Source organism: Plodia interpunctella, chromosome 7, assembly GCF_027563975.2.
Source record: "Plodia interpunctella isolate USDA-ARS_2022_Savannah chromosome 7, ilPloInte3.2, whole genome shotgun sequence".
NCBI classification, from domain to species: domain Eukaryota; kingdom Metazoa; phylum Arthropoda; class Insecta; order Lepidoptera; family Pyralidae; genus Plodia; species Plodia interpunctella.
Genome location: NC_071300.1, coordinates 6,980,465 through 6,999,405, shown reverse-complemented (window position 1 = coordinate 6,999,405; position 18,941 = coordinate 6,980,465). Strand labels below are relative to the sequence as shown.

The following is an 18,941-nucleotide window of genomic DNA, read 5'->3' as shown; positions in this document are numbered from 1 at the left end:
TTGGATCAGAAACAAAGGAATCCTACAAAGTTAAAACTATCCGATATATAAAATTCCTATTGATGTTCTGTATTTAATAATTACTAGCAGCCCGGCCTGGTTTCGCTCGGGTATTATAAATTATACACTTAAAGCATCCTAAGGAATCACACAATATTTTTTGAGTTTATCGCGAACAGACAGACAGACGCCACAGAGGACTTTGTTTTATATAGTGTAAGGATATGATCGATCATAAAATGAGTTCTGATGCCACCTATATTCGATCCAACGTTTACCGAATATTTTGTGAACTATTCGGGCACATATTTTACAACTATTCAAATAGGAACGCGGATTTACGGCTCCGTCGCGCTGCGCTCCGTCAACGGAACAACGCGGTGTTGTTTACCACAACACATCTATGTGAATTATATATAATATAAGCGGTCCGTCCCGGTTTCGCTCGGGCAAAACCATAATTATTTATACACCGAAAGATTCCTCTTCAATTACTCTATCTATTAAAAAAAACCCGCATCAAAATCCGTTGAGATCTAAATACAGACAGTGAGAAGCGATCTATATATGTATTTGTTATAAAATATAGTATCGTTGAGTTAGTATCCCATAACACAAGTCTCGAACTTACTTTGGGGCTAGCTCAATCTGTGTGATTTGTCCTAATATATTAAATATTATTATTAAATATTTTGTTTTGTACAATGTGACATCACTGCTTCGACGGAACACAATGCCAAACAGTGTTTAACAATGGATGATAAAGATATATCAGCAGTTCTTTCATTAATCTCAAAGGAAAAAATCATAAAATATGTTTTGATATGCTTCTAAGTATCATTTTCATTTCAAAGATACCTTTTTGATTGCAGATGTAAATTAAATGAGGGTTAAGGGTTGGTGGGTAATGATCATGATATTACAGTTAATAAAAGATAATTTTCATGTACGTAATTTTCTGTGCTTTAAGATTTCCTAAACCACATTCAATTTTGAATGTTTATAAATGTACAATGTAAATTAAAAACTACAGTGCATGTATTTTTTTATAAATATGTTCAAAGATTTCTCCGTCAATTGCAGAATGATTTTAAAATTAATTCTTTTTTTCATTTGTTCCCTTCTGTCTGTACATGATAAAGTTAGTTATTAGGAAATATACACTGATAGTTAGATCTGTTTATCGACATCAGAGGGCGAAGTGCGGGTTTGCATTTCACTTCTCACTATCAAATTGATTCGAAGTGATACGCAGCGAACCAAAACCAAAAGCGTCTCACTTGGAATCGATTCTATAGTGAGAAGTGAAATGCAAACCCGCACTTCGCCCTCAGTTCACTTTGTTTAATCTGTGCCTTTAAAAAATAATACACGGTCATACACATCAGATGATTTCAGCGGCCCATTTACAGTACAACCTAATTTAATTAGTTTAAATTATTAATAATTCAGGTTGATTATAACAGTCACAGTAAATACAAAAAATGTTTAATTAAAGTTTTTGTTAATAAAAAACCAGGACGTAAAATGTTATGGAAAAAGGGACGGCACGCGTTGCAGAAAGCGGGAGTAGGAGTCGGAGCGGGAAATGGAAAGGAGACACGTAGTGGGAAACGGGATAGGAGACATTGCGAAAAACATGATGGCACAATATGTAGGAAATGGTACGGGATATTTACTGCGGGATTGGATAAGTTTGCGGGACGAGACACGCAGCGGGAAACAGGAAATTGAACTAAAGATGAGAAAAAATTGCGAATTTGAATCATATAATTATGTTTACCAGTCTTATAGAGTACCCGATAAAAAAAAATACTGAGATTTTGCTATGAAACTCACGCGGGCGAAGCCGCAGGCAAAAAGTAGTATAGTATAGTATATATATATAGTATATTATAAAAACCGTCTACAGGTACAGGTCTGCTGTTCGCTTCGGACGGATTTTTGTACGGTTTTGACTAATATATGATTCCTGAGGAAGGTTTGATGTACAAGTTATTATGGTTCTATTCGAGTACATACTCGTTGCTTATTTTATAATATAATAAAAACAATGTAATCTGAAAGCAGGGCGGATAATGGAATGGCAAGCCTGGTGATTATGGATTACAACTGTGATAAAATGTGTTTTATTATCTGTGTGATGGACGAGACCATACAGGTTAGTTAAAGGAAGTTAGAATAAAAAAGTAACCAGAAAACTTTAATTTGTGTTATATAAATTAAATGTTTCTATAGAATTAAATAATTGTAATTGTACAATATGTAGTAGTATTTCTATCTAATAGCGAAAAAATTTAATATTAAGTTTTAGTTGTTTATTTTTCTATAAATATGATTATCTAACCTACTGGTGTCTAACAAATATGTTATGTGTATGTATGTGAAGAATAATAGGGTGCGTTGCACTAGTCAACTTTGATGTTATCATTAACTTGCGCGCCGCTGCCGATAAAATAGCGTAAATTAATTGTCATTGATTATTGGTGGCCATCAGACTAGACTGTGTGTAATCGGAGCAGTGACTGGTGGAAAATTTCATTTATTTTGTGTGTGTGATTATGTATTACTAACCATAGGTTAAGATCTCATTGATCTAACACATTTAGCTAAGTCTGAATAAATAATTTTATTTCCATTTTTGCATTACAAATGTCAAGCTATGCCGTTTCCGTATAAAACTCTCAGATGGGAAAGAATGTACATTACGTTGTTTTGCGCAGGTTAAAGTAAATGTTAAAATTAACTGCTGTAATCCACCCTCACAGACAAGATTAACCTATGTATGTATATGTGTATAATATATTAGATACCTACATTAAGGAATTATCTTGATGCTATTATACATATTAAAAAGAAAAAATTAAAAAATAATTATATGTTATACTTTATTGTTAATTCATCATTCATAACATATAAACGGCTAAAAGTTTTATGCTAAACTAGCTGTAGCCCGCGGCTCAGCTGTGTGGAAATTTTTGATTTAAATATTTTTATTTTCTCAATAGTCAATGCTGAGCTTCAACAATTTTGTTCGTACATAAACTGCACACAGTTTGTTCAGCTTTCGACAGGTTTACTGCCAAAATAGCACACCGGTCAGTATTTTTTTAGACTCTGGCCAAAAACAAAATGTTTTAGCAGATTGGGTTCGGCCTTTTAGGGAACAATGTGTGAGAGAGTTAGCTAAATGGTGAATGTATATAACTTTTACGGACAGAAAAATTGCGATTTCTATCGTTTTATCTATTTTGATTTAGATTTTCAGATACTATCTACAATATAGTGAGTGCATAGTGTTAATAATGGGTGATATTGAACAATAAAAAAATTCATAGAATTTTTTTTTACAAGAGCTTAGTTACTTGTTATTTTGGGAAAATTTCTAATGTCATCTTTTATTTGAATTATTATACGTGCGAGTATGTTTGATATTGGACCCAAACAAATATTGCCGGACAAAATCCTGTAAAGAGATACATTGTTTTAATCTCTGAACTGTAAAAATATCTACACTTATTCTGAGATAGAGAGTTTGTTCTTCTTCTTCGTCCACCTTCTCTCAGTATATTCGAGGTCGGCTTTTGTCGTACTCCGGGTTGTCTGTGTCATGCCAGCCTTTACAAACATAACAAGTTCTATGGACGTAATGTGTCTAATATGTAGTCTTCTTCAAACTAGTCAACATTTAAGCTAGACAAAGAAAAAAATATTTTATATCAAAACAAAAAATAAATGGTACCTAAGTAGGTAATCATGGCTTGAAATTTTTCCTCAGGTAAAATTATGTTAATTTTAACAACTTAACATAATTATTCGTGCTTAAGATAATTAAAGCATTTCTAACAAAATTTGTTGGGTGGTTTTGTAATGACTTTTTTGTAATGGTCAAATTTCTGGAAAAACTTTTGTTTATTAATTATATGCAATTTTGTTTGATCAATGAGTACACATGGCTATATAGAAAGAGTCTAATGTTTTTTTGGGTTTATATATTTAATTGCCAAGGAAGATATGACGGTTCGCTGTCTCTGTTAATTTAGAGTATATTACTTAAGTGAAAATCATTATCATGTCACTAAGTTACTTCAAGTATAAAGGGTAAAGTTTTTCTCACTACAATTAACTTGCACGCAAGTTGAGTCGTTGTTTTACAGCGCTTGAGCGCGCGTCACTCTTAATAAGCAACTTTGATCAATTAGTTCGAATCGTTATTTAATTACCTAAGTTAACTATTTACTATGAAATTGTTGCAAAATATGTTTAGTTTCAATGTACTTTTATTAGTATAATATATATTTTTTGCACTAAACTACAACTATAAAAAAATACTTAAAAATAACAACTATTTAATCAATGTGTGAAAAATAACTAGTGCATATATAGTGCGTCTGTTTAAACAGATTTAAGTCAACGTCAAAGTTTATTAGTGCAACTCACCCTTAATGATTGAGTACCTATTGTTTATGAAATAAATTAATTTTAATTTGATTTGCATTAAAGCAATACTTAGCATATGGATTTATAAAATTTCATGATTTTGTTTGTTGGAAGTTTCAATATCTTTTTTATGATTTTTTTATTTTATTTTACTTGTTCTGCTAGAAAATTAGTTGCCTGGCAGGTAAATAATAATAAATTACACTAAATACTTACCAAGTGTATACTGAGTAAAGATGACAACCAGTACGAGCTGATGACGGCTACGTACTTAATTTCAGATTGACACATTGACACGCTGTCGACGGAAAGCCTATATAGTTATATATTATGTAGTTATTAAATCATCAACTAGACTGCATGATTCATCACAATGGTTTCCTGTACCAAATTTAATATTCAATCTATTAAAACTACTGCTTGAGTCAGACTGATAAATATACAATATAATGTTGCACGATTTCAAACTGGGATTTTTAGATCACGAGCGGTCGTTTTAACTAGGTATTGGTCTACCCCGTAAATGATAAAAATATAATATTCTTTATTGTTCTCGTATTTTGACCCTTGGACCGTCTCGTCTGGACGTCTCTCACCGTACCGGTTTTATCTCTAATTAATTTACTGTCATTCTCACTCACTCATTTCAGTGTTAGTGTACAAATTTTACTTGTCGAAGTCTTAAGTTGCATTAATACATTTGCTGGATGTATATAATATAGTTATTTATTTACGTCTATTTATGTATATTCAAAATTGTATTATGTGAATCATATATTTATGTTATATGTCAAAAGTATGTATGTATATAAGTAAGGAAAGTTATTCTTTTATCTAGTAATTCTTTTTTGCACCCACATAGCAACATTCTATGTCTCTGTATGACCCAATGGTTGCCTGTTAGACAATACTTTTAACATTCAGTCCACAAGCGTTTATGCTTTTCCTAATTCTATTTTGTGCAATAAAGTATACATAAATAATATCATATTCAAATTTTAGCTAGCATTTCTATGTCGAATTACAAGTGTCACTTTTCGGACTATATTTTGTCTACGTCTTTTCTCTGTGATATATTATTTTCATTTGTCATAGTCACTGAATTTCCGGGTTTAAGAACTTAATAAAACGAGACGGAATGTCGACAACATTGAAGAAGGAAGGCAAAAGAATAATAGGCAATGTAAGAAATGTAATTTATCGGATTGGAAACGATACAATTTCATGTTGGGTGTTAGTTTGTGTCTGCTATGTAGATATAACAAGATACTTGACACGCGTGACACTTCTTCTCCTGGGGCACTGGATGATAAAGAGTATGGGCCCATGACCCACCACCCGGGACTATTGTGGATTTGCTGGTTTTAACGACTGCAGGTACCTACAACCGGGACCAACGGCTTATGGTGCATTCTGAAGCACGGAGGAGCTCAAGATAGTATATTTTTGGTCACCCATCCAATAACCGACCAGACAGTTTTGTAGACAAAAGTGTCTTAGGCGCTAACCAATGAGCCATGAGCTCTCCATCGGTTTTTTTATATCATACAAAATAAATATCTCGTAATAAGTTAAAATAAAAATCTAAAAAAATATGATAGAGCACTTCCATAATGTGCTGGCCCAGAAGCTGATACTAAAACCAATGTTGCCATTAATCACAACAGAAAACACATGGAGGATAAGCATTGAAAAATATCCAGCTATTAATTTAAGGCCATACTATCTTTTTTAGCGGAGAACAGACAATTTTCCTTTTACTCGTAAGTGTTGCTTACATAAAATAAGTGCCAGATGGTGTTGCCAGAATATAATGAATTTCTAGCAACAAGACCATTATTTCCTCGTATCGATTGTGATAGTTAGTCAATGAAAAATAAGCATAGTCACATCACACCTTATATAGGTAGTAGTGTAACAAGATACTTTTAATCAAACATAACGTAAGTGGGCTTCTTAGTTTATTACAACGTAAATAAATTTAGTTATCGCTTACATTTTATTCGGTTCCGGTGGAATTCCGGTAAATGCTAATGAGATAGAGAATGTTTGTTACTACGAGTATTAAAATCTACTGCGGGGCAAAGTGACATAATCAAGTAAACACTTCTAAACGAATTCAACTCACAAAACCATAAACAACAAAAGAAAACTGTCCAAACTTAATGAAATTTCGTCTGGCACTAAAACGCCATCAGAGCTGCATATTAGCTAAATAATAGGCGAGTAGATTCGCGGGTGTGTGTTAGTCACATCTCCGAAGGCTCATAACCTCCAGACTGCACATTCGCAGTTAGAGAATTTGTCCTGCGCTTGTTAACTGTTAAAGTTGCTAAGAACAATGTACACTATGCTTTTTGTCGTTAGTCCTACAAAAGCCGAAAATCTAAATTGAAATAGTTTGGGAAGTTGAAGCTAATGCTTCGAACAAGGCGAAGGTCATTTGGCTGTTCAAATTGTGGATTTCCAAACATTGGGTTTGCAAAGTCAGTTGAGGTATGTTAAACATGACTTAAGTTGTACATTGTACAGTCAACAGCATATCAAGTTACCCTGCATCAACCTCTATAGCACAGTAATAGCGGCGAATAGTGAATTATTAACATTATATTATGTATTTAGATCTGCGGAATAGATCAGCAGCAAAGATTTTTTTCCTTCTTCCAACATTCTCTTTCAAACGACATTTGCCCATCATTTATTAGTTGAAGAAGATCATACCTCTGAACATGATCCAGACACTCAGAAGACTGACTTTTTCAGTCCAGCTTATTAACAAATGCTAATAGAGAACTTTAAAATAAAAAAAAATCAGCAAGCGATAGGCAATCAATTAAAAATCAAGTCACTTACTTGATTTTTTTGTGAAATATATGAAAAAAGTTTTTTTATTTTATTTCGCAACGCAAAAGGCCGAAGTCCATTGTATAAAAAGGAATTTAGTTAGTAGCCAACAAGGACATAAGTGCACCAAATGGATGGTAATGGTTCTGTGTCGAGACTTCTGCGATAAATATATTTATAAAAATGCCACTCCCCTTTCTCAATGGCACTATCCTCGGCTAATGCAGTTTATATGAGTTTGTACTATTTGCAAAGTTTTCATTTTATTTTCGCCACAAAGACGCATTGTCGGCTAGTCTGTAGCTATAAAATCTTTTCACAGTTTACTGTTGTCTTTCAGTCTTTCAGAAGTTCAGAAATTATTTTTGTATTGCTTTTAAAATCCTTCGTAGCATTATTATTTACCCTTACCATTGTTTTCTAACTTGAAAAATGTATTGGTACCTTAAATTGGAATTTTTAGAGGTAATCAAAGAAAAATAGACTCAAATAACATTTTGAATGATAAATAATGTTGAAGTTCTTAAATCCTGTATTAGTTATGTAATAATGTTAACTTAAAATAAGATACAAATCAGAACAGGTTATGAGATTTAGGGAAAAAATCTATTTTCACCTAGTACAATATAGCCTCAACACTATATTCCAGAAATTAAATGAAAAATAAAACATACAAATAATTTTGAACCCAACTCTTTCCTTGCTTAACAGTAGTCAGAATCAGAATTCCGTATAAATTCCGGATAACAGTGACAAAAACTTCCCTAGTGTTTTCCCACTATCTCGCAGTCAGAAATCCTTGCGGCCTCAGGGACATTTTTGCATTTAAATATGGTTGAACTCCATTTAAATGCATGAAAATTACATTGTTCTAGAGCCGATTTATAATGTTATTTTACTTTGGAGTCCAGTAAAAGATAATATTAAATATTTTTTATTTTTAAACAAATTAACCTCACTACCTACCATTTTTGTATTGAAAAAATGTAAACCTCGCAAAGGGCTGGAACTCGACCAATGAAATGATGCGCTGTGCTATGCTAACCGAAGCTAACAGGATCTACTATGTTACATAGGCAATGTTCAACAAACCCGGTCATAGTTCTATATAAACTATATTTCACAATTAAACCATTAAGACCTGGATTAAAAAATATATATTTATAATTCCCGACGACAGAAGAAGTTATGAGTCGAACGTGTCTCTGTATATCTGTCGGTGACGTCCTGGAGACCTGGCTATAAAATTAAATAATTTTAATAATAAATTACTAAAAAGTTATTTTGTTAAAAAACATCAAGTGTTAAAAAATCACCTCAGTGCGATAGATGCACTAAGATATGAGGATAGATAGTTGTATCTATTTTATCTTTATCTTACATGAATTTGTAAATTTCTGATTTATCTGACGGTTTAAACGAGGAAACTGATAGTATAGAAAAATGTACTAGGTACGTTGTGGAAACATAATTTCAGAAAAAAACGTTTCAACACTTTTTGTTCATTTTGTTCAAAATTTACTCTTATATGCAAGGCTAACTAAAATCCGTAATTTTAAAATTACGGATTTTAGTTAGCCTTGCATATAAGAGTAAATTTTGAATTAAGAATTAAGAATACGAAACATATTAACTACATAGAAATATTTGTTATATTTACAAACATAGAGTTTTTAAATAACAAATATTTTTAACCCTTTTGCGGTTAAATACTACAAAATAATTACAATTAGAACATTCTAATTGTAGTGTCGAAAATATAATTTATTATTTAGTAAATTGCATGTCCTACATAAATCGGCTGAACTATGAGTCACACATGAATTCATTTAATATTTATCATGACAGCAGCTCATGATAAATATAAATTAAAATTCGAAAAGATAAAATTTTTCAGATAAACTTTTTTTATCAGATAAACATTTACGTATGTGGCGTGTCGTCCGGACCTAGGATAGGACCCCTCTATAACCTCCCAAGGATGTCGTACGTGGCGACTAAAGGGACACTTGCACAACAATAGCTTTTCCAAAGAGAAGTAAAAAAAAAAGTGTAAAAGCATAGATAGCCAAATCTTCAAAAAAATTATGTTGGTTGATATTTTACGCGAACTGGGCTTCGGATCGTCACAGCTCCGAATGTAACGGGGAACACGCGAGCATAAAACAGATAAACAATTACATGGTTTTGAGAACGTTTGAAGCACAAATTTGCTTGCTCTATTGCCATGCTAATTTTACATATGTATCACTGACACATTAATATCATTGACAAAGTAGATAATCGAAATCAAGCAAATTATATACACGAATCTTCTCTAGGCTTTGTAAAACATATGCTACATCATAGTGTAAAACCAATACCAGCCATGCATGCGTACCTTGAAGATATACCCACTCAGAAGCAATGTCTACAAAATGTAGAACCAAATAAAAACATATTTCCTTCTCATTCAACGTTTGTAAGTTATAAATGTTCCGATATAGTCTCTTTCATGCTCCAGAATGCTAAACTAGAATCCGAAGAAAAAGCGAAACAAAACGTTTTTAGCATAGTTTATGTGGAAAAAGATCCATTTCCTTGCCTTGAATTTGTATCCTAATATTTAGATCAGGCAAGATCCCATTTATTTTTATTACGGGCCCCATATCAGCATACGAATGTGTTACAAAAAGACCAATGAGATGATATAACTCTACTCGTTGCAAGGGACGGTACACTATAAATTTACTTTTATTGAAATAAAAACAAGAAATTTCATATATGTGAATTCTCTCATAAAGAACGCGAACAAAGTGGTACTCAACAAGATTTTTCATTATACACGATAATGAGTGGCACTCATATTGGCGATCAAAAATATATCGATATTCATAATATTGAAGCGTGTTTAGTTCTTGCTTATGAATAAACACCACTCTATAACCTCGTACCTACTAGACCACCAAAGGATATAAGTCCTAACAGCTGCTTTTAGGGAACAATATTTTACCCCAAGAAGGCTGACTTTAGACCAGCGGTCGCTGGGCTAAAATCAGGGTTGAATGTGTAAAGGTTAATTTTCCACATCGACCTCGGTGTCATTATCGTCTGTGATATTTGAAACCCGCGGAAAGGAGAGGGACCTACCTAGATAATATTGATGATGAGATGACAGATCATCTCATTGCAATAGTGATTTATTATAGTAATGTAATGTCCACATGTAATTCGTTCATGAAAATTAATTTGTACGTAATTCACTTCATAAATGTGTATTTAAAAAAATCTACATCAGTACATCGAGCACATGATTTAGTGAAACATCCTTCCGTTATCGATTCTAGGAAGCCAAATTGATACTAACAGTATTTTTTATCGCAAACATAATATACCTTGATATACATATCATTTTTTTATCATTTTGTGTTGGACATTCATAGTAGGTAGTGTCACAATGGATAAAGTTATTTACCTGTTTTTGGCTTTTGCGTGTGAGTAATTTTGATTCTTGCTAATATTAATAAGTGTTGTAATGAATTTACAATATATACAAGTATATAATAATTGCAGTTTCTTAATCTTTTTAGACAAATTAGCATTTTGAAAGTTGCGAATGATTATAAAAATAAATTCAGCAAACGATCTTATTCCTCTTTAAATTCATTCAACTGTTCTAACTAGGTATATGGAAAATGGAGTGGCCTATGCCAGCACAGACTGTTGGACTGTTCATCTTTCTCTCTTATGTTCGCAAATTCCCGGTCTCATTATGGGCTGTGACACCGCGAAGACTTGGTCAAATTCATTTGACATTTAGAAGGTTCATCCTAAAGGTTTTAAAATTCTGCTGTGATTTTACAACTCGCCACCTACCTAACGTCTATTCTCCGTGCTATTTTAGCCACAAACTGCTAAGTCTATATATCCCTCCATCTGACAGCAGGACATCCACGGGAGGATATGGAATGGTCCTATTCTAGGAAGGAAAAACACACCACATTTTTAATAAGTTTTCTTGTATTACCGTACTTACCTCAAGTATCTAGACTATAACTAGACACTTGAGCTTAGTAACTTGAGAGTTAATTAAGTGCTGTCATTAGTTGCAGGCATCAACGCAGTGCCAGTTGACAGGCCCTCAGGGCGGATTAGCAACGGCGTGGTCGCAGGAAATGCAGTGGCCTTCCCATATGCGGTAACGCCTCCTGCTCATGTTTCAGACATTAAAATGATTTAGATTCATCAATGATTTCGGTTCTTGGAATTGGAAGTTAAAGAATATTTTGATGCTATTTTCCTTGTCAACATATATATATATGTCTATTATAGATTAACGTGTTTTCTCAATCCACAGGTTTCCATCCAATTGGCTACTGCCGCCAATTTGTTATTGGACACCCGAGGTCATATGTGTGGGGGCGTCCTGATCACACTGCAACATGTCTTAACAGCTGGAAGTTGTACTTATACTTGGGGTACTGGAAAGTAAGTGTTTAGATATATTCTAAGATACAATATATTCTTAATATATAACCTGAACACGTTGCAATGTATCGCTGCAAAGGAGCCAATATTAAAGAAAAATATATGTAGGAAGGTCTTTATATAACTCATCTGCGTCCTATCTTTTTAGCTTATTAGCGAGAAGTTGCATGAAAATGTTTTATCCCGTTTGGTTACGCTATCCCATCGTCATTGGTTTTCATTGGCGTCATAGTTTGAGGCTAGGTATCTCAGTCGCGTAAGTTTTGCAAATTATGTATTTCCATTGACTCCTTACGCACCAGGTCTCGTTTCTTCAGTACGGTTTGCAGATTTGTTGGTGATAATGCCGAAATATTTTCGTTGCTTGTTTTGTACACCATACTATAGCTTTGACGTTAATTCATCAACGCCAGGTACTGGAGTAAGGTTGTAATTTGTTACTAATAAATCGATTAAAATTGCTAACATTGTTATAATCATAAATAAATACATATATTAGGATAAATAAAAGTTTAACACAAATAAACGTTTCTATGTCTATGTCTATCACACAGATTGAGTCAGCCCCAAAGTAAGTTCGAGACTTGTGTTATGGGATACTAATTCAAGGATACTATATTATAAAACAAATACATATATAGATAAACATCCAAGACCCGGGTCAATCTGAAAAAGATCATTTTCCATCATGATCCGACCGGGGATCAAACCCGGGACCTCTCGGTTCAGTGACAAGAACTTTACTACTGCGCCACCGAGGTCGTCAAATATATATAAGTATAATCGATAGAAAATAATTATTTTTGAATTGAACTATTTTCATTACGATCTCTTAAGCATATTAAATGGTGGAAATTATGGATAAGATACATTTTAATGCAATACCTACCATAAATAATATTAATCATAGATTAGTTGACATACGGATCCTATTTATCTTATCTACGTATACTTTGTAGATAGATTCTAATTCGAGGAAACTACATAGGTATTTTGATTATGTAAAAAAAAAGTTATTCTTTGAATATCTTTACATATCACATTATTTACATATCATATTGACGACCTCGGTGGCGCAGTGGTAAAGTTCTTGCCACTGGACCGAGAGGTCCCGGGTTCGATCCCCGGTCGGGTCATAATGGAAAATGATCTTTTTCTGATTGGCCCGGGTCTTGGATGTTTATCTATATATGTATTTGTTATAAAATATATAGTATCGTTGAGTTAGTATCCCATAACACAAGTCTCGAACTTACTTTGGGGCTAGCTCAATCTGTGTGATTTGTCCTAATATATTTATTTATTTATTTATTTATTAATTTGAGGCGATCCGCCCTTTGGGGCGCAGTTCTTGTCGCGGGGACGTATGACTTTATGACTTTATGTAGACCCCGCACCCTGTTACGTCTGTCTGGATAAATGCAACACACTGAAAACACTCTTCTTTTTTTCTCTTAATTACCTACTAACCTGTTGTTTTGTTTACTTATTTTACATAGAGCGCTCTCTAGTATATTATAAATATTATGTTTAAAAGCTTTAGGCACACATCCATTGGATTATAATTTAGAACAATACCAACAAATGCTTGTAATTTATCAATTATTGTGTTGTAATCTGTTTTATGTGTTAATAAACAAATACTAAAAGACAGATTTTTGTACGGTTTTCACCAAACGATAATAAAATTTCTGAGCAAAGTTTAGGTATAAATTATACAAATAACCTGAGCAAATCCGAGCTGGGATGTGCCGCTAGTAATACAATAAAATAAATTGTATGTTGGTATATACATATTATAAAACGGGAATAGGCTGAGTAGCTCAGCTATAAGAATATAATTAAGTCATCTCAGGCCTAAACTACAAGAAATGTGCTCAAATCCACAATATCCATATCTATCTATTGAGTATAATAATAGTGCGGATTTGGACACATTCCTTGTCGTTTAGTCATCTCTCCGTAAAATTTCTGTGCTAAATTTGAAATGTTGTTAAGATTGAATAATTTTTTTCAGCACTATGATCCCCATAGTGGCCAATCAGTATCGAGTATTTGCCGGCGCGTCCATGTTAACCAATGACACCACAAACCACGTCAGAGCCGTCGTCAATTACACCTTGCATCCGGAGCATCTGCCAGTGCCTGCGCATCTCAATGACATAGCTGTTATGACCGTTAGTATAACCACCATACAGTTTTGCATCGCCCATGACGAGACAACTAGCTATCACTGCCTGGACTGATACTGTCCTATGAGATCCCAACTCTCGCATCTCTGAAAGCACCCGGTTGTGTGAAGCAATGTAAAAATAACCTTAAAAAATTGAAGATTCAGGTGCGATTTTACAACCGGCTACCTACTTGACATTGACCCTATTTAGGAATGCTATAGTGATGGCTATCAGCTGCATTGGTCTGTGTGCCTTAGTCGCCTTGTCGACGACATCCATGAGAAGATATGGAGTGGTGCCATTCCATGGCCAAATCACACGCTTATGAGATTCCAAGGTTCCATATTAATTTCATTTGTATGGAACGTTGGGAATGACCTACCGTACCTCTCAGACAGAGATTACCCCGCGTAGAGGTTTTCGAATCCATATAATTATAAAGTTGCCATATAATTACATGTATGAAATAACAGATAATTACAATCACCTGGTTTGGAAGGTTTACAACTTCAGGTCCGCTTGCAAATAGATTTTTGAGATAAAATGTAACTCCGAATTATTAAAAGGTTGGTTAGATTTTCAACAAATTTTATCTAAATCCGTGCAGTATAATTTTCAGGATTAAGTAAAACTCAAAAATATAAGTAGGTATTTTTTTGAAACAATGAAAAATAAATGATATACCTACATTATTGTACTGATTACGGTACTTTCCCGTATCAGCTTGTCCTATCATGAAAAATGTTTATAATTTATGAATAGCAAACGAAGTAATTGGCCAAAACAAAACATTTGGACATAATATGTTCCTTTTTTTTCGTATCCGATGTCGTATCCGATCGAGACAATATATATGTCTCGTTTGATGAATGATGAATGGCTAAAGATCTCAACCATCTCTCACCAAGAAAATACATGTAAGATGATACATAAAACAGATCCTATAATTCTTATAATATTAGTTATGCTATTGAAACTAATAGGTATTATGCAGTAAATAAACTTCCCTTCAGCTTCTATAAAATAATTACGAGAAGTCCTTTTTCGGAAATGGTCTTGGCTTTGAATAAGTTAATCTTATTAATAGTCGGCTTAGAGTCGTGGTCATTATATGGAATGGAAACCGAAAAAGTTGATGTTTGTGTTTATATACATCAACATTTTTGGTATACAATCTCATGTGGCTAGAGTAGGATTCGAACCTGGGACCTTATGATCTACAGGCGTCTTAACCATTACACCACACCGCTTAATGAGAATACGTTAATAAAACGGATCAATTTTTTTGTTGTATTATTCCAGATTCTTTGCACGACAAATGTCCAAAGAGAGAAATGATCAATTGTAATTATGTCCAGACATAATAATGCCCGATTGTAATAATGTTTGATTCCAGATAATAATAGCATTATTATTTTTTAGCTCATCAGTCCATTCGGTGCGTCGTTTGTTACCCCGTTGTCACTGCCATCTAACGACTTTTACCCTTCAGACGAGACTCGGTGTACTGTTGCTGGGTGGGGAGCGCCAAGTTACTCCGCGACTGTAAGTACATCTTACATATTCTTTATGTTTGAGAGGATATCCATAGCTGGGACTCTGGCCTCCCTATGGATGGATCTACAAGGAGGCCAGAGTCCCAGCAGTGGGGTCGATTAAAACGTCTGATGGTGATGATACAAGAGGGTAAGGGATGAGATGGTCCGTCGAACGGTCAGCCTTCGATATAAGATAACAACAACTAGGAGGAATAGAAGTGATTGGAAATATAAAGAATAGAAGCTTATGGCCAACAGTGGGACCTAATACCTACATAAATATATACATAGGTATGTATTCAAAAACTTTTTTTCTGGCTCCGCAACACATGAATCAAATTACGTTTTTATCACGATGAATTTGATAACAATATTCTTAATCCATCAATGCTGAAGTAATTATCTTTAAAAATAGGTATTATCACATACATGCTAATTGAGAAAATGCTATTGCTATTTGTAATATAAAGAAGCTACCTAGTTCGGGTTTAGATAATTCAGTAAAACACTTTCAAAGGAATATAATACAGCATTATAATACGTTACATTTTTTTAAATAATTATATATGCAATAGAATATTGATGCTATGCTTCAAATTTGATGAGACAGTTGTTTGATGTTTTGTTACTTTGTCGCAAATATTTAACAATGAAATGTAATTTACAGCAAATGTCAAGCCAGTTGCGGTATATGACGAAATACATCTACAATCAAGACCTATGTAGAAGTCTGTACAATTCTGCTGCAGGCATTACCAACCTGTTGAGTTCTATGGTGTGTGCAGCGTCATACGACATCATATCATCTGGTTGTTACGTGAGTATCCATTTATTTATAGTTGTTATAGAAATCCAAAAAGTAATCTTTTATTTGATAAAACGATTCATAAAACTACAGACTTTGGCATAATTTGCTTATAACTAATATTTTGCTTTGATGAGATAAGTTTTTAAATTTCAAAGAATTATGATAGGTATTGTAATTTTCTTTGTTCAGACCATCCTTTGAAGTAGGTACTTTATTAGTATATAGTCTTATGTTACCGCAGTTTATTTAGAAATAATCTCAGTAAAGACACAGAAACAAAGACTCGTCACGAGAAAGTTTTCTATCATACTCGCATCTACTCACGACACTTTCATATTTCTCCATCCATATCTTTTTTCCTTCATAAGTAATCATCATACTGCGACTTTTGGCTCAAATAAAGAATTGAAAGCGGTAATGTAATTTTTTCTTAATTTTCAGGGAGACGAAGGCAACGCTTTAGTATGTGGTAATACGCTGACTGGAATATCCTTCTTGAACGGTGACTGCCAAGTCACTTCTTATCCTGAGTTGTACACCAGGGTGTCAAACTACACCACTTGGATCAGAAGCGTTACAGGTTCAGCATCCGTCATCAAACCTGGACTTTTTGCTTTGGCTTTGTTCACAATTGTTCATGCAGCTGTCCAAAAAGTTTTTGCATAAAAAATAAGTTGCAAAGTATTGCATATTTTATAGTAGTATAAAAAATGCAATTCTTTATAGTAATTTGATTTGTTTGTACGAATATGTGTAAGAATATGTTTTACATATCATATACATATAGGTATGTGAACAAGTAAATTAAAAGTATTTTTATGCTAATTAAAATACTTTTAATTTAGAGGTTTTTTTAACATTTTAATGATATTTTTTGTTTCAATAATTGTTGATCGTGTTATTTTTGCTATATCATACAAGAAACATTCTACCTATTATGACACTTCTCATTAGGATTTTCATTAAGCGGCTGAATGTCACGTATAATTATTTACAAAGATGCGAAGGAATAATTATTATAGTGACTGATATTTTGTTCGATCGTGATACATCTTTGAGTGTGTCTATATGTTATCTAGTTTAGGTCATACATAAGTGACAAAATTACTGCACGCAATGTTGAAATAACGACGTCTTTAATTTACTTAATAAAAATAATAATCACGAAACTATCAAAAACAGACTCAGATTTTTTAATATAGTTAAAATTTTTGTTAAGTACAAACATAGACGCCTATAAGTAAACACGATGATAATTTAGATTTTATTTGTAAGGTTTATTTCATTTGTTGAAATAAAATCTCTTACATACATTGTACATACATAAGAGTATATTTAGCCTGTCTTAAAATTAAATGTATTTTCTACAATTCGTTATTTTATTTTTAATAACTTTGACTAATTATTTAGTGGATAATAAATTTAAATTAAACTTTTTCAAGAATATAAATCTGACAGGAATTTTATCTGTCAATTTGGAAATATTTAAACCATTTAGAAGACAGGGACTAATTAAACTAAACTAATTAAAATTAAGTTGTCCATAACTTAAGTTTCAATGAATTTATATAACGACGATCTCAATGAGCCCGTTTTTTCCTTCTAATAGATTTCTATCCGAAGCAAAAGTAATAATTCAGAGTTGGAACAAAATATTGTAGAAGACCAGTAATAAATAAGACCACCAGGATTTTTATGAAGCTCAGAATTGTAACGTGTAAAACAAAATTCATTTGGCGCATTTGAGGCGAAATATTTCTTACAAAGTCACTAAAAGGTTAAAGGTGTTATAAATTTTGAGCGCGTTCATTAGTCCCTTGCATGGATCTCCCGTCCCGGCTTTTAGGCAACGACACACGTTGGAATTTCGTAATAAGATTTCCTTAATTTAAGACTCCATTGGGCCGTTACCTGATAAGGTTGGGAGCATGCAATATACATGCTGACCCCTAATATAAGGGTATCATAAGACTACAGTAAATTGCTTAGGTTATTTAATAAGCTAAGGTGCTGATTATAGTGTAAACCATTTAATTATAATGGTTTAATTAAATCAATCAAGGATATCATACGTGTTCAATTTAACCATAGTGAAAAACTTTCAAATACCACTTGTAGTATAATTTGAACTACAGCAGCAGCAGCAGATAACCACCGCTTTACCATGATTATATCACCAGATAACAATGGTAAAGCGTTGGCTATCTATCCCAGTCCAGTCCCAGGTTCGAATCCTACTTGTGCCACATTAGTTTGTTTAACAATTTGACTCAAGTAGTTCTTATTATTTACTGACGAAGATCAAATGGTAGCGACGAAGTCATAAGGAATACGACTATAAGAAGAATATTATAATGGTAGCGTTATGGAGGTATCGTCAGTATCGGCGGATTATCTACGAGCAGAAATTTATTAAAGTAGCGGTTTAGCATCATCGTACAATACAGCGATATCAAATACAGTCAACTGCACATCAAAATCACCCAACATGAACCTCCATGCAGCGTTAATAGCGGCTATTTTGTAATTTGGGTAAGTTAAAGTACTGTTAGTGTGTGGTCTCAACAACGGTTCAAAGCGCGTTAGGGTTTGTCACCCACGAGAGAACGTTCGTTGTGTTCGTACTATTTGAATTGCGCAAATTCGCCTCTTCAAATTTATACAATCCTA

General features: G+C 33.3%; 1 protein-coding gene across 1 annotated transcript; it reads left to right on the top strand.

The window, feature by feature from the left end:
• Positions 1-10,624: 10,624 nt before the first annotated feature.
• On the top strand, positions 10,625-17,641 carry LOC128671434 (granzyme M-like). The gene is made up of 7 exons (XM_053747883.1): positions 10,625-10,757; positions 11,370-11,461; positions 11,621-11,751; positions 13,769-13,928; positions 15,348-15,470; positions 16,131-16,280; positions 16,713-17,641. The coding sequence occupies exons 1-7, from the start codon at positions 10,721-10,723 to the stop codon at positions 16,935-16,937; spliced, it is 918 nt and encodes a 305-aa protein (XP_053603858.1). The 5' UTR covers positions 10,625-10,720; the 3' UTR covers positions 16,938-17,641.
• The last annotated feature ends 1,300 nt before the right edge of the window (positions 17,642-18,941 follow it).

Bases quoted from the DNA above. Each gene is read 5' to 3' on its own strand.
- LOC128671434 (XM_053747883.1), top strand. From the start codon at position 10,721: ATGGATAAAGTTATTTACCTGTTTTTGGCTTTTGCGT. The intron at 10,758-11,369 runs GTGAGTAATTTT...TGCTGTCATTAG, and splicing joins CCTGTTTTTGGCTTTTGCGT to TTGCAGGCATCAACGCAGTG. The intron at 11,462-11,620 runs GTAACGCCTCCT...CTCAATCCACAG, and splicing joins CAGTGGCCTTCCCATATGCG to GTTTCCATCCAATTGGCTAC.